The following is a 14,608-nucleotide window of genomic DNA, read 5'->3' as shown; positions in this document are numbered from 1 at the left end:
ATATGTATTAGTAATTTAATTGAGCTCAAAAACAGGACCACTGGAATGGGGTATATGGTTTTAGTCACAGAGAGCACTTACAATATGTAGAGACCCTGGATACCACTAGTACCAGTGGAAGAAAAAAGGATTACTAAAGAAAATCATTCTCAGTTTTCTGCTTCTAACGTCCAACCTTCACCCCTTTGACTTAGGCAATTTCTACTATTTTTCATAGTTACCAAGGACAGTGATGATCCATCTTAAGAACACATCTAGGAATCAAGCATAAGAAAAGTCATTAAGAAAAATCCTGACTCTAATTTCTCATTATTTTACTGACGTTAAAATATCCCCTTAAAACTAAATCTTTGAGAACCACCTAGAAACACCAGATAACTTCTGTTACCTTCATAAGTACCTCCCCAGATAAACAGTCACTAGTTTTTACACTGTGATGTCAGTTCAACACAGCCAGCTTATTGACCACACCAAATGACATCTTATTATTCAGGTCTGGGAATGATTCTTGGTACATTAGAGGGCCCAATTTGAACATCAGCTAAGGAGATAAACAGATGACCTCTAGTACTATAGGCATGAGCAGATCAAGAAAGTCAATCCTTAGAAGTGCACACACCAGGCACTAACACACAGCTTAAGATGGTTGCTTTCCTACATTCTTTAACATTAAGTTTCCCTGTGATGACCACTACTATACTTTAGCATAAGAACACCAAAACAAAACCAAACTTTCTTCCCTCTAGAGTATTTTTTATACATGTAGAAAGCGAGACTACAGAGCTCACAAAGAATGAGAAACTCAACACCCAGAAACTTACACAGCTTGTCTAAGAGGCTTGGATTAGTCAAGAGTTTTATTTTATTAATTTTTTTAAATATAGATTTATTTATTTATTTATTATGTATACAATATTCTGCCTTCATGTACGCCCGCACGCCAGAAGAGGGCGCCAGATCGCATTCCAGATGGTTGTGAGCCACCATGTGGTTGCTGGGAACTGAACTCAGGACCTCTGGAAGAGCAGTCAATGCTCTTTACCACTGAGCCATCTCTCCAGCCCCCCACTCAAGAGTTTTAAACCAAGTATTTTTCCTTTACCATACCACCTTCTCACATGAAAACAAGGATTAAAATGGAACAAATGGCAAATGAAAACAATTATAAAATTTACTTCAGTGATTTGTTTTAATATCAACATCAATAATAAAAACAAGAAAATATCATTATAGTCTCATTAGTCTATAAAGTGGTCATATTTTACAAGGAGGTTATAACTGCTGGCTTATCAACATTACATTAAGTGTGAGTGCAGAAAGAATATATTTATTTTTTCGGGAAAAGGTTCTCTGTGTAGCCCTGGCTGTCCTGGAACACATTATAGAGACCAGGCTGGCCTCAAACTCAGAGATCCATGCAAATGATGGCATTAAAGGCAGGTGTCACCACACCTGGCTAGAAAGTAGATTTAAAATTAAAATTCTACTCAACTAGCAGAGAAACGGTTATCAAAGACTTCTTCTAGTATATTCTAGCTTATATACGTATTTATGTCAGCTCTATGTCCACAGCAAATAATGGGAAAGGATGAAATGGTTTTGCTAAATATGAAGAAGCATGTAAAATGTTTCTCTGTTGCCAAATTCCAGGGCAGGGTTAAAGGAAAACAAACTGAGTAACACTCACCGGTCACACGCAGAGCAGTGATGAGCCCGATCAGGTTTAATCAACTGACATTTTTCACAATATCGGATAGCTAGAGAGAAGAAAAAAGGAAACAACTCAAAGGTGTGCAAGCTTACTGATCCATAAAGCTTGAAATTTGGAATATACTCTGGAAACCGACAGTGAGCCATTTTAAAATACCAAAATGCACCATAAGTATCTCAAATAAAATGTCAAGAAAAAGGGGGCCTCATAATGTATCTTCCCAGAAGTTTTCAAACTAAATTAAGCAGATCTGACGTAAGTAGTTTGCAGATGGCCAAACACCAAGACGAATAGCAGAACTAGTCGAGAGCTCAGGTCCACCGAGTCCCAAACCCAGGGCTTTGCTGACTACACCACACCATCTGGAACAGATTCTCACCATACTTAAGACATTCACCTTCTGTCTGAATCCACCCCATTCCAGACCAATGACGATTCATTTTTGGAACAACAACAAAAACCTCTTTGAAACTAAAATTCTAATACATGCTATGCTATTGTCTGGTTCACATTCAATTGTTCAAAAGATACTGATCACCTACTATGTGCCAGGTAATCTAAACAAAAATCCCTACTTTGTGAAGCTTACATATTCTATGTTCTAGGGACTAAGACAATCAATAGAATAAACAATGCACTGGATCGTGACAGTGGACAGTAAGGAAACAGAATGGGAGGAGTCCAACTCACAAACATCTGAGAAAACAAAGGAGTTTGAGGATAAGGGTGTATCTCAGATGGCAGAGCGCTAGCCTAGCACAAAACCCTAGATGCCTGGGAGGCTTGAGGCAGAAGGATCTGAAGTTCAAGGTCATTATCAACTACACAAGGAGTTTGAGGCCAACATGGGATACAGAGACATGAAAGAAAAACTAAATAACAAAACCTCCTACTCTCTTGGAAAATGAAGAATCTAGTTAAAGGAACAAACTCAGTGATAGAAAACTACTTGACGTGTTTAAACAGTAACAAATGCAGAAACTGAAAAAATGGCTCAGTAGCTAAAAACATTTGCTGCTTGCTCTTCCAGAGAGGATCAAGGTTGAGTTATCAGCACCCGTGGCATGTGGCTCACAACCATTTATAACTCCAACTCTGGACCTCTGGCCTCCTAGTATACACTTACATGCAGACAAACATATACACACACACACACACACCTACACCTAATTAAAAATAAATCTTTAAAATATAACAAATAAGAATGCTTATTACAGCTATTTTAAATTTTAAAAAAAAGGTAATTTCCTTTTTTAAAAAATGTGTATAAATGTTTTGCATGAATGTATGTTCCGTGCAACCCGTTCATGCTTGGTGGCCTTGGAAGTCCAGAAGAGGGCATCAGATTCCTTGGAACTCGAATTACAGTTGTGAGCTGCCATGTAGGTACGAGGAAGTCCTGGGTCCTCTGGAAGAGTAGCCGGAGCTCATAACTGCTGAGCTATTGCTCAAGTTCCTAAGAATAATTTTATTCATGAAATGGCTAAATACTTTATGGTATGTCTATACAGTGCACTATTCTGCAGAACAACAAGTTCCCACACAAAACACATATTCCGTTAAGGAAAATACAGCAAGCTGAAGACGGCACCACTAATGCTTAGTCTATATACCAAACAGAAACCTAAGGTTCCATGTGTAGGAAGCTCAGGATCAGAAAGAAGCCAAGCACCTCATGTGCCCATTCCCCTACATCCTCCCTCCACGCTGTGTGTGACAGCTGTGCACATATTTAGGTGCAGGGATGTGAACAAAATCAAACAGGTCCTACCAGAAAATGGGTAGGAAAGGAAGGAGGAGAGGGAGGGAGGGAGGGAAATTGATCCAGTATTTAGAAGGCAGAAGCAGAGGGATTACTGTGAGTTCAATCCTAGCATGATCTACATATCGAGTTCTAGGGCTCCATATTGAAATCATGTCTAAAGGAGGGATGGAGGGAGGAGGGAGGAAACCGTACTTAACAAATGAGCAGATAAGGGAGGGATAGAGGGAGGAGGAAGGAAACCGTACTTAACAAATGAGCAGATAAAGGAGGGATAGAGGGAGGGAGGAAACCGTACTTAACAAATGAGCAGATAAGGGCAAATAGCTGCAATCAAAGGAAACTTCATGTACAGAGCAACCAAAAGGACAGTGTCAACGACAGAAATAGAGCAAGGTACAGATGTTGTTTCGTTTGTTCAATGAATACTTGTGAGTTCTACGTATGATAAACAGTGCCCCTTTCTAGAAATAAAGGTGAACACCTTTAATGCCAGCACTCATGAGGCACAAAGGCAGATTTCTGAGTTTAAAGTCAGTCTGGTCTACAGGAGGGAGTTCCAGGACAGCCAGGGCTACATGGAGAAACCCTGTGTCAAAACAAAATAAAAAACAAACAAACAAACAATAACAAAAAAGGATATAGCTATCAACCTGCTGTTTTGAAAATTACACACTGTCCAAATTTTGCTAAACTTGGGAATTCATAAACCTATTGCAAGTATGGAGCGGGGTTAAAAACATCTAATATACAAAACTACAAGTACTATCATCAACTAGTTGTTTCAAAATTCTTCATAAAATAAAAAGGACTGCTTAATATTAGCTGTCACTTTTTGGAAATGAGTTCTGCTAAAAACCTCATCGCACGCCGAGATGCACACTCGCGTGCTTTCTCTCATCCCATGCAGCATCTCTACAGACCCAGAGAGTAGACGGACCCTCAGGCTGAAATGAAGAAACTGCAACAGGACAGGAGGCAGGGGAGGCAAGGGTTCTCATCCTTCCGGCTAAGAATGAAGAAAACCTCACAGACAACATGAACCATGGTACAGTCAAATTGCGTGCTCTGACCTCTGTACAATGCACAGTTAGAGTTCCTTTGGCTTTCTGAACTGTTCCTATCTTTTCAATCTGAAATCTGTACAATGTACCTTAAAGATCCCATAGTGGTCTGATTTACAAAAAAAAATAATATACCAAAACACCTTTACTTAATCTCTTAAGTGTTTTTAACAATGTAACTTCAAAACTCAGCTTTTGTTAAGACAGAAAAGTAACTCCTTCCTGAGAAGCCCACTCCTGTGGGCACAGCCATCTTTCTCCTAAGCCGGCAACCTCTCTAGCACTAGTGTATATCTATATCAAAAACTTTTTAGAAGTGTTTGTTTTTATTTATTTTTTAACATTTATTTATTTATTATGTATACAGTGTTCTGTCTGATGCTTGCTGGCCAGAAGAGGGCACCAGATCTCATTACAGATGGCTGTGAGCCACCATGTGGTTGCTGGGAATTGAACTCAGAACCTCTGGAAGAGCAGTCAGTGCTCTCAAGCTCTGAGCCATCTCTCCAGCCCAAGTGTTTGTTTTTAATGAGGTACATAAGTGTGTGTTTCCGTGAGTATGTGCATGTGGGCGCAGGCGCCTGAGTGGCTAGAAGAGGGTGTTGGTTTCCCCTGGAGCTAGTTACATGTGGCTATGATACTGGAACCAAACTCCGGTCCTTCACAGGAGTAGAAAGAACACTGAACCTATCGATCAGCCATCTCTAAAGCCCGTAAAACTTTTTCTTAATAAACTCCAACTCTGCTTCATATTAACTCCTTCCGAAATTCTGTGATATGTGTCACAAATCCTGGCTTGACCTTAAGACCTCCGAAAGGACACTCGGGACTGCACTGCTGGCAGCATCAGGTTTCAGATGTCTAAGTGCCTCGTACAGCACTAGTGAAGAAAGCGTGACGGTAAATCTACCTTCATTTTTTTATCTGCTTTTGTTGTTGTTGTTGGGTTTTTTGTTTTGTTTGAGACAGGGTTTCTAAGTGTAGCCCTGGTTATTGTGGAACTTGCTTTATAGACCAGGCTGGTCTCAGAACTCACAGAGATCCGCCTGCCTCTGCCTCCTGAGTGCTGGGATTAACAGTGTGCGCCACCACCCCCAGTTTGCAACAGAGTATCCTATACTTTAATATGCTAACTATATCTTTTATCATGTGTTGCCTGTGTGTAGTATGGTATATAGTACACACTCATGTGGAGACCAGGAGAAAGTCTGTCTTCCACTGCCTTGACATAGGATTTCCTACTCAGCAGGAAGCTGGTTGTTTTGGCCAGTGCTCTCAGGAAGTGCCTGTCCCCACCCTGCAGGGATACAAGCATTCATTGCAAAGCTGGATTTAAAACTGGTTTTTAAATATTTGTTTCTTTGGTTTTTATTTTCTTTCTTGCTTTAAAAAAAAAGGACCTATTTATTTATTTATTATATATACAACATTCTGCCTCCATGTATGACTGTAAGCCAGAAGAGGGTATTATAGATGGTTGTGAGCCACTGTGTGGTTGCTGGGAATTGAACTCAGGACCTCTCGAGCAGCAGTCAGTGCTCTTAGCCTCTGAGCCATCTCTCTCTCCAGCTCAACCCTGGGATTTCTGCATAGGTGTTAGAGACTGAAACTCAGGTTTCAAGCTCGTACAGTGAGCACTCTTCCCCACCGAGTCTTCTCTCCAACCCACTGTCCTGTTCCATACCTTCAAATCCCGATAACCCCCTTAAAATATTTCAGACAATTAAAACTCCTTTTTCTTTTAAAAATATGATTTCTTAAAGGTTTATTTATTTATTATGTATAAAGTGTTCTGCCTGCGTGTATACCTGCACACCAGAAGAGGGCACCAGATCTCACTATAGATGGCTGTAAGCCACCATGTGGTTGCTGGGAACTGAACTCAGATCCTCTGGAAGAGCAGCCAGTGCTCTTAACCTGAGTCATTTCTTCAGCCCCTTTTTCTTTTCTTCCATTCCTTTAAAAGACAGAGTCTCGTGTAAGCGTGGCTGGCTTAGCACTCCCTATGTAAGACCAGAGTGAGGACTGATCCGTAGTCACAAAGGTAAGCTTCCTGTACGTGTGCTGTCACTGACAAGCCCACTGGGCTCTGAAGTCAGAGTACTTTGATTGAAATGCTGCTTTCTTCGCATACGGCCTTGTGTGATCTTGAACAAGTAATTCAACCAGTGTCAATAGGGACTCAATCTGACATCTACTGCCACTCTGAGTCACACAGTACACGAACTCTCAGAAGTGGTCACTGTTGGCTTTTCCTGAGGTCTGCTAACATGCTATAAATGAACTAACCATTTATAACTGCACTCAAATGCCTGCAATGTATCTGATTCCATTTCAGAGTTCCAGAGGCCACAGTAGGAGAATCTGAATTAAAGGCCAGCCTGAGCTACACAGCTTAGGCTATGTCACCATAGCCAATTTGGTCTTGCTGTTGCTCAGGCCCATGCTTCCTCCAGGAAGTCCCTCAATAATCCCCAACTGTGTACTGATTTCTCTGCTGCTTTTCACTGGTCTCACAGCACCTTGGCCTGTTCTCATTATTGGGACAAAATTATCCCAATATGTGTCTTACTCTGCCACATACTCATGGGACTAGGCTATTGTGAGTTTAAATGAGTTATGAGTAGAACTCAGTGCAGAGGAACCACTAAGTTGCTACTATTTATAATTGAAACAATTTCTTATAGTAATGTGACCAGCTCAGCACCTTCTAATTCCTCTCCATCAAAGAGTTAAACCTAAGAAAGGAAGCTGCAGTCTCAGTCGACCCTTAGGGGTGCTGTGAAATAATTCTTCTGCACACTGTGAACATATTACTCTCACTGAGTAATGAAGAACTGACCAGTCAGTAGCCAGGCAATAAGTATAGGCAGGGCAGCCAAACTAAGAATGCTGGGAGGAAGGGTGGAGCCAGTGGGGTACCAGGAGACACAGAGGCAGCAAGACATGCTGGAGAACAGGTAAAGCCACAAGCTATGTGGAAACACATAGATTAGTAGAAATACAGCTAATTAGAGTGGTAAGAACTAGTAGAGAAAAGCCTGCGCTATCGGTCAAGCATCTGGAGTAAATACATGCCTCCATGTGTTTATTTGGGAGCTGCTGACGGGATAGAAACTTCCACCTACATAGAGCAGCAATCTCGGAGGAAACAGGCAGGTTGGGACCAGACAAATGAACTGTTCTAGTTAGGTGTCTATTGCTATGATGAAGCACCATGACCAAAAGCAAGTTGGGGAGGAAGGGTTTATTTGCTTATACTTCCACATCCATAGTCCACCACTGAAGAAAGTCAGAACAGGAGCTCCAACAGAGCAGAAGCCTGGAAGCAGAAGCTGATGCAGAAACCATGGAGGGGTGCTGCTTACTGGCTTGCTCTCCATGGCTTGCTCAGCTTGCTTTCTTATAGAACCCAGGACCACACCCCAGCATGACCCCACCCACAATGGGCTGGGTCTTTATCCATCAATGGCAAATTAAGAAAATGCTCAACAGACTGGCCCACAGCCCCTTCTTTTATTTATTTATTTAATTATTAAAGATTTCTGTCTCTTCCCCACCTCCGCCTCCCCTTTCCCTCCCCCTCCCCCAATCAAGTCCCCCTCCCTCGTCAGCCCAAAGAGCAATAGGGTTCCCTGCCCTGTGGGAAGTTCAAGGACCACCCACCTCCATCCAGGTCTAGTAAGGTGAGCATCCAAACTGCCTAGGCTCCCACAAAGCCAATACGTTCAGTAGGATCAAAAACCCATTGCCATTGTTCTTGAGGTCTCAGTAGTCCTCATTGTCTGCTATGTTCAGCGAGACCGGTTTTAACCCAGGCTTTTTTCAGACCCAGGCCAGCTGGCCTTGGTGAGTTCCTGATAGAACATCCCCGTTGTCTCAGTGTGTGGGTGCACCCCTCGCGGTCCTGAGTTCCTTGCTCGTGCTCTCTCTCCTTCTGCTCCTGATTTGGACCTTGAGATTTCAGTCCGGTGCTCCAATGTGGGTCTCTGTCTCTGTCTCCTTTCATTGCCTGATGAAGGTTAATATTCAAGAGGATGCCTATATGATTTTCTTTGGGTTCTCCTTCTTATTTAGCTTCTCTAAGAACCCGAATTATAGGCTCAATGTCCTTTATTTATGGCTAGACACCAAATATGAGTGAGTACATCCCATCTTCGTCTTTTTGGGTCTGGCTTACCTCACTCAGGATAGTGTTTTCTATTTCCATCCATTTGCCTGCAAACTTCAAGAAGTCCTTGTTTTTTACTGCTGAGTAGTACTCTAATATGTATATATTCCATACTTTCTTCATCCATTCTTCAATTGAAGGCCACAGCCCCTTCTTATGGGGGCATTTTCTCAAGTGAGGATTCTTGCTTGTGCCATGCTGACATAAAACGAGCCAGCACATAGCTCATAGCTCACGGCCTCACAAAATCTTAATTTGGTCAATTTCTTCCCCGCTGTCTTTAATTCTCCCATTTTTCATACATTCTTGAGTTCTTTTTATTATTCAGGACATAGCATAGATAAATTCAAAGCAGAATTTTCAGATGATAGTGTTCTGGGAGCAGTACTTGAAAGGCTGAGTGTTAGAGGAAATCAGGCAACAAGACAAACCAAACCCAGACTCACGAGAGTGAAGCCCTCTAACAACCTGCAGCAATACAGGTAAGCATCCATTTACATCTGAAATATTGCACAACACACATTAAACAGGAGCCCGTGATCCTGGCTTCACATGCAGGGATTAGTCAAGCCGAGCAGATCTATCAGGACACAGACATTTAAAACTCCTTTGCCAAGTTCAGCCGATTTCTCTTACCTTTTGAAGCTGATGTGGTGTAGACAGGCAAGTCTCTTGCGGCTCTTCTTAAAATGTCTTGCTGTCTTTCTTGGCTGAACTCCTTCTCATAACGTTCTTTTTCCAAGTTTGACAAGTAGAACTAGAAAGAGAGAAGTAACTACTAAACCCGTAATTCTTAGTTAATGTGCTGAGGAAAAGCTTTATCTAAAATAGGGGGAGTCTCATGAAGCAGAACAAAACTTGTTTCTTACTTAAGTTTATGTACATTTTAACAAAAACTGCCCAGACTAAAGGAGTTAAGCTGGGTGGTAGTGCCATGTGATTCAATCCCAGCACTGGGGAGGCAGGGGCAGGCAGAGCTCTGTGAGTTCAAGGCCAGCCTGGTCTAGAAAGGGAGTTCGAAGACAGCCAGGGCTCCACAGAGAAACCCTGCCTTGGGGGGGAAAAGTATTAGTGCTTCCTAGTAATGACTGGATAGGGCAGGAAATCCACTGTTTTTGCACCTTTGCCTTTTACAGATGAAATTAAAATCCTTAATAAAAAATAGTTTAACACATCTATTCATTCAGTAAAAAAATATTGGGGGCTGGAAATATGGTTCAGTGGAAGAATGACTGCCTAGCGACACCAAGTAATTTTTCTTTTTTTTATAAGTTACTATTAACTAGGTACAATGCCTCATGCCTGCAATCCTAGTACTTGGAAGGCAGCAAAAGACTGCCATAAGTAAACACCTGGGCTGCAAGGTCTGACAAAAGAAAATTATGTAACAATAGATGAAATTAAAATAAGCATATATACAAGTAAATATGAAATATTTGTAAGTGAACTAAGTACGTAAAGTAAAAGTTACTACCAAGTGTTTTTCTTCTCTACACGCATGTTTATGTATGTGTTCACAGTGGGTATATGTACATGTATGTTAATGCTGTATACATACGTGTGTGTGTGTGGGGGGGTATGTGTGTGGGTGTGTGTGTGTGTAGAGGTGTCAGAGATCAGAGTTGTGTGTTTTCCTCAATCACTCTCCTGAGTGCTGGGACTAAAGGTGCGTGCCACCACACCCTGCTCCCTCTACTCTCAGTCTCCTCCCAATTCCCCCTGAGTTCCGGAAGTAGCGATACAGACGCCCCATTCAAGGCTGAGCACTCAGCAAATTATTTCTGTGCTTTGAGCAGCTATGTGTCTCTGTAGTAATGCTGCCACCCTCTACGAAAGGAAGCTTCTCGGACCCGAGCTGAATTCTAGAGAAACTTTTACTTTTTTTTTAAGTTATTTATTTATATTTTATGTACAAGTGCACTGCGTGTACACATGCAGGCCAGAAGAGGGTGCCAGATATCATTACAGATGGTTGTGAGCCACCATGTGGGAGCTGGGAATCAAACTCAGGTCCTCTGGAAGGGCAGCCAATGCTCTTAACCGTTAAGCCATCTCTCCAGTCCCCCAAAACTTTTACTTTTTACAAGGTCAGACAAAGGTTGATATGCTCGGGTGAGAGGGAGATCCCTGGCAAGAAATCCCATGTTTTGGGGCTCCTTTTCTAAATGCCTAAGTGCCATCAAAAGCCACCCAGTCATACTTTCCATTGTTTTAACCTTAATTTTTTTTCTTCTAAATACATGTAGGTATATGCCTGCATGTGGGTATATGAGCGTCAGTGTAGGTGCTAGCAGAGTCCAGAGATACTGGATCCCTGGAGCTGGATTTAGCGCTTTGAAGCCACCATCTGTCATGGTGCTGGGCACTGAACCCAGGTCCTCTAGGAGCAGTCAGTGCTCCCGTCTGCTCAGCTACTTCTCCAGCCCCATCATCTTTATTTTTGAAAAGCCAACCAACTGTGCTATTCTCTCCAGAATTACCAGGGTTCCTCATCTCGTTGATAACCTCCTTTCCTCAACAAAACATTCCTTTCAGAGGTGTTTCTGGATGGTTTTTATTGGGGGGGGGGTAGTTTTTCATATAATATATAATATTCATATCTCATATTTTTCCCTTCCCAACTCCTAGATCCTCCCCACCTCCCTACCAACCTCATGTTCTCTCTCTCCAAAACAAACAAAAACCAAAGAAAAAAATCAAAGCAAATTAAAACAACAAAACACACAAAAATATCATGGAGTCCTCTAGTTTATCAGGGTCGTGCTATGCAGCTGGTCTAGAACCAGCTATATAGCCCAGGCTGGCCTTGAATGTTCAAGCCTCTCTCCTCTGCATTCCCAGTGCTGGGATTACAGGCCACCAAGGCCACCTGGGTTAATTTCAGAAACCTTTTCCCTGCCAAATATGAATTTAATTTCTCTTCTTTTTATGTCCTTCCATCTTCTAGGACTTCTTGTAACTAGGATTTTCTGTATTTTAAACCAAGTCTATTTCACAGATTTGCTTTTTAAAATTAATTATAACAGACTTGTTTTTTAAATGGTTCATATTTTAACAACACTGACTCTATTTTTGCTCGTGTTTTCCTAAGGAACTATTTCCTGGAATTTTACACGGTCACACTTAAGGAACACTGATCTGTGCTAATCAAACGGGAAGCTGCCCCACTGTCGCATAGACTACTCTATATCTTAAGTAAGGCAAGAGCTTGTGACTCTGGAAAGTCAGGGTTCCAGACTGCAGCATTCCTGGCAGACAGGTGGTCTGCATTCTCTGGCTCTTCTTCCCTGTGTCAACCACTAAGGTAAATGCTCTAGCTTCTTCCAACTGCTACCACCAACTGCTTACAAAATGCCAACAAGCACAGTGCATCCGAATGCACTGCTTTCACAAAGTGAACAGCAGAACCAGCAGTCAGAACACATGCGCACTCTCTTAAGGTGAACGTCTTCACAAACTTTCCTCAGCCTCACAGACAGCTGAACACTTTCAGAAAGAAAGATAAAATCTCATGGTATGATGTTCCATAAATATTTAGCAGAGAATCTGGTCAGAAATCTGCAATTCCTCTAGGCTGAGATATCTAGCCTGTAGTGATATTTCAGACCTTGGCTGGATTGCACGTTCGTGTACCCATCTTTACCATTACTGCGATGGTTTGAATTCAGAATTCAAAGGTTATTGTGATGGTGTGGATAGGAATGGGCTCCGTAGACTCAAGTGTCTGAATGTCTGGCCCAAAGGGAGTAGCACTATTAGGAGGTGTGGCTTTGTTGAAGAAAATCTCACTGTGGAGGTGGGCTGTGAGGTCTCACATACACTCACTGTGACACTCTCTCCCCGCTACATGTGGATCAAGACATAGAACTCTCAGCTTCTTCTGCAGCACCATGTCTGCCTGCATGCCACCTGCTATGATGACAATGGAGCAAACCTACGAGACGGTAAGCCAGCCCCAGTTAAATGTTTCCTTTATGAGTTCCTGTGGTCACGGTGTCTCTTCATGCAACAGACACCCTAAGATAGTTATAAAACAATGAGAAGCTTAAAACAAATGAAAAAATTTCAGATATCAGGGTATACAACACTCAATACTACTGGGTGTAATTCAAATTAAATTACAATATGCCATTATGACCTTAAATTCAATGTTCAGAAAATTCCACTTAAATATTAGACCAAGGATGGTTCAGCTTGCCTTTAGCACACACAAAGTCCTGGGTTCAATCACCAGCAGCAAAATGACTAAGAATAAATGTTTTTAAATTATTATTTTTGTTTTAAAGGGACAGTTTTGCTACATTGTTTAGAGTGATCCCAAACTCCTGAATTCAAGCAAATCTCCTCACTCAGCTTCCTGTGTAGTCAGACTACAGGCTCACTCCAGAGTCTAACCATAAACATATATTAAAACCCTGTCTCAAAACAAAACAACAGCTATAACAACAAAACAATAGCTAGGCGGTGGGGCTGAAGAGACGGCTGGTCCAGTGATTAAGAACATGTGCTGTTTCTGCAGAGGACCTGTGTGCAGCTCCCAGCACTGGCATGGCAGCTTACAACGGGGTCTCAGCACTTGTCTGACCTCCACTGGCACCAAACACATGCAGTGCACACTCATACACACAGGCAAAACACTCTGCATAAAAATAGCGAATCTTTAAAGTTAGCACTGTTTTAAAAGGCACAGGCCCAAAGATGACTAAAATAGGAGCCTGAGATGGCTCAGTGGTTAAAAGCACTGACTGCTCTTTTAGGGGACCTGGGTTCAATTCCCAGCACCGACATGGCAACTCCAGGATCCAACATCCTCACACAGACATATATACAGGCAAACACCAATAAAATAAGAATGAATTTTTTAAAAAGATGAATAAAAGCAAATATTGCCTTCCAAACAAAGAATTCCAAAAATACAAGCTAGTGTAATAGCATCACAGGTGCTATGGAGCCCAGCAGTGGGCTCTGTGCACTAGAATAGCTGTACCTGCCAGGAAGGTGTCCACTGGAGCAGTAACAGCAAGACTGTTGTGAAGTAACCGGCCACTTTTCTGACAGGCCCTGATGCCCTCATCCACATTCCCGGTAGTGTAAATCTAGATAATACCCACGGCTGGAGGTGGGAGTTGGGTGGGGGTAGGGACATGTCATTGTGATTACTGTTGTTGTCCATCTGTCTTATAACTGCTCAAGTCTGTACCCATGCAGTAGAGCTGCAGTCTCAGCTGTGGCCGCGAGCCTTTTTTGCAGTGGCTGATTGCTAATAATGAGGGACTTATAACTGGCCAAAATGCTAAGAGTAAGCTGACTGTTGAGTGGTCAGCCCTCAACACAACATCGCCAGCATCCTTTCCAAAGCTCAGGAAACACGGTGGAAGGAGACAGCAGAAATAGAAGGATGGTGTGATAAAACACTGTTTTCTGGACATGACATGGCGGTGGTAAAATATTATTTTAAGGTGTGTTACTTTCATTTATGCTCTGGAGCATTTGTTTAATGGTGCAAAGATCTGTTTAATTAAATAAAAGTCACCTGTGGTCAGGAGGCTGTGTCAGCAACTAGCTGACCGGAAGGGGTGGGAGGAGCCAGATGGAGAAGGGTTTTTAAAGAGGTGTGAGAAAAAGCAAGCAGAAGGCCACCTTGGGAGGCTGAGGTGAGCTGCTTGCTATTCAAGCCTGGGGGGGAAGAGTGGGGACAGACACAGGAGTCTACCACCAGCACCTTTGAATCTTGAGTTCTTTAGAGGGACAGAGTTGGTGCCTTAGGGAACAGAATATCTTCAGGCTGCAGCTCGGCTCTTGCAGCCTAACCTCTGTGGTAGCAGTGGAGTTGCAGTTGCTGACTAGAATGGCCTTAGCATAACAGGCAACAATAAGAAAGAGGACAACAACTGGTCACT

At 42.3% G+C, this 14,608-nt stretch overlaps 1 protein-coding gene across 4 annotated transcripts in view; it reads right to left on the bottom strand.

Annotated features, from left to right (window-relative positions):
- The window catches only part of Zdhhc20 (zinc finger DHHC-type palmitoyltransferase 20), a 62,380-nt gene that overhangs the window by 23,135 nt on the left and 24,637 nt on the right, over positions 1 to 14,608 (bottom strand). For all 4 annotated transcript variants that reach the window (XR_007593592.1, XM_050152172.1, XM_050152174.1 and 1 more), the window contains 3 exons: positions 9,345 to 9,465; positions 1,688 to 1,757; positions 222 to 254 (listed from right to left, as the gene is read on the bottom strand). Coding sequence is in view for 3 of the 4 variants with exons in the window: in XM_050152172.1 (XP_050008129.1) it covers positions 222 to 254; positions 1,688 to 1,757; positions 9,345 to 9,465 (224 nt within the window). In the remaining variant the exon portion in view is untranslated. The remainder of the gene's footprint in view (positions 1 to 221; positions 255 to 1,687; positions 1,758 to 9,344; positions 9,466 to 14,608) is intronic.

This window comes from Alexandromys fortis, unplaced genomic scaffold, assembly GCF_014885135.2.
Source record: "Alexandromys fortis isolate MF-2015 unplaced genomic scaffold, M_Fortis_MF-2015_v1.1 scaffold_75, whole genome shotgun sequence".
NCBI lineage: Eukaryota > Metazoa > Chordata > Mammalia > Rodentia > Cricetidae > Alexandromys > Alexandromys fortis.
This window is presented reverse-complemented; position numbering and strand designations above follow the sequence as displayed.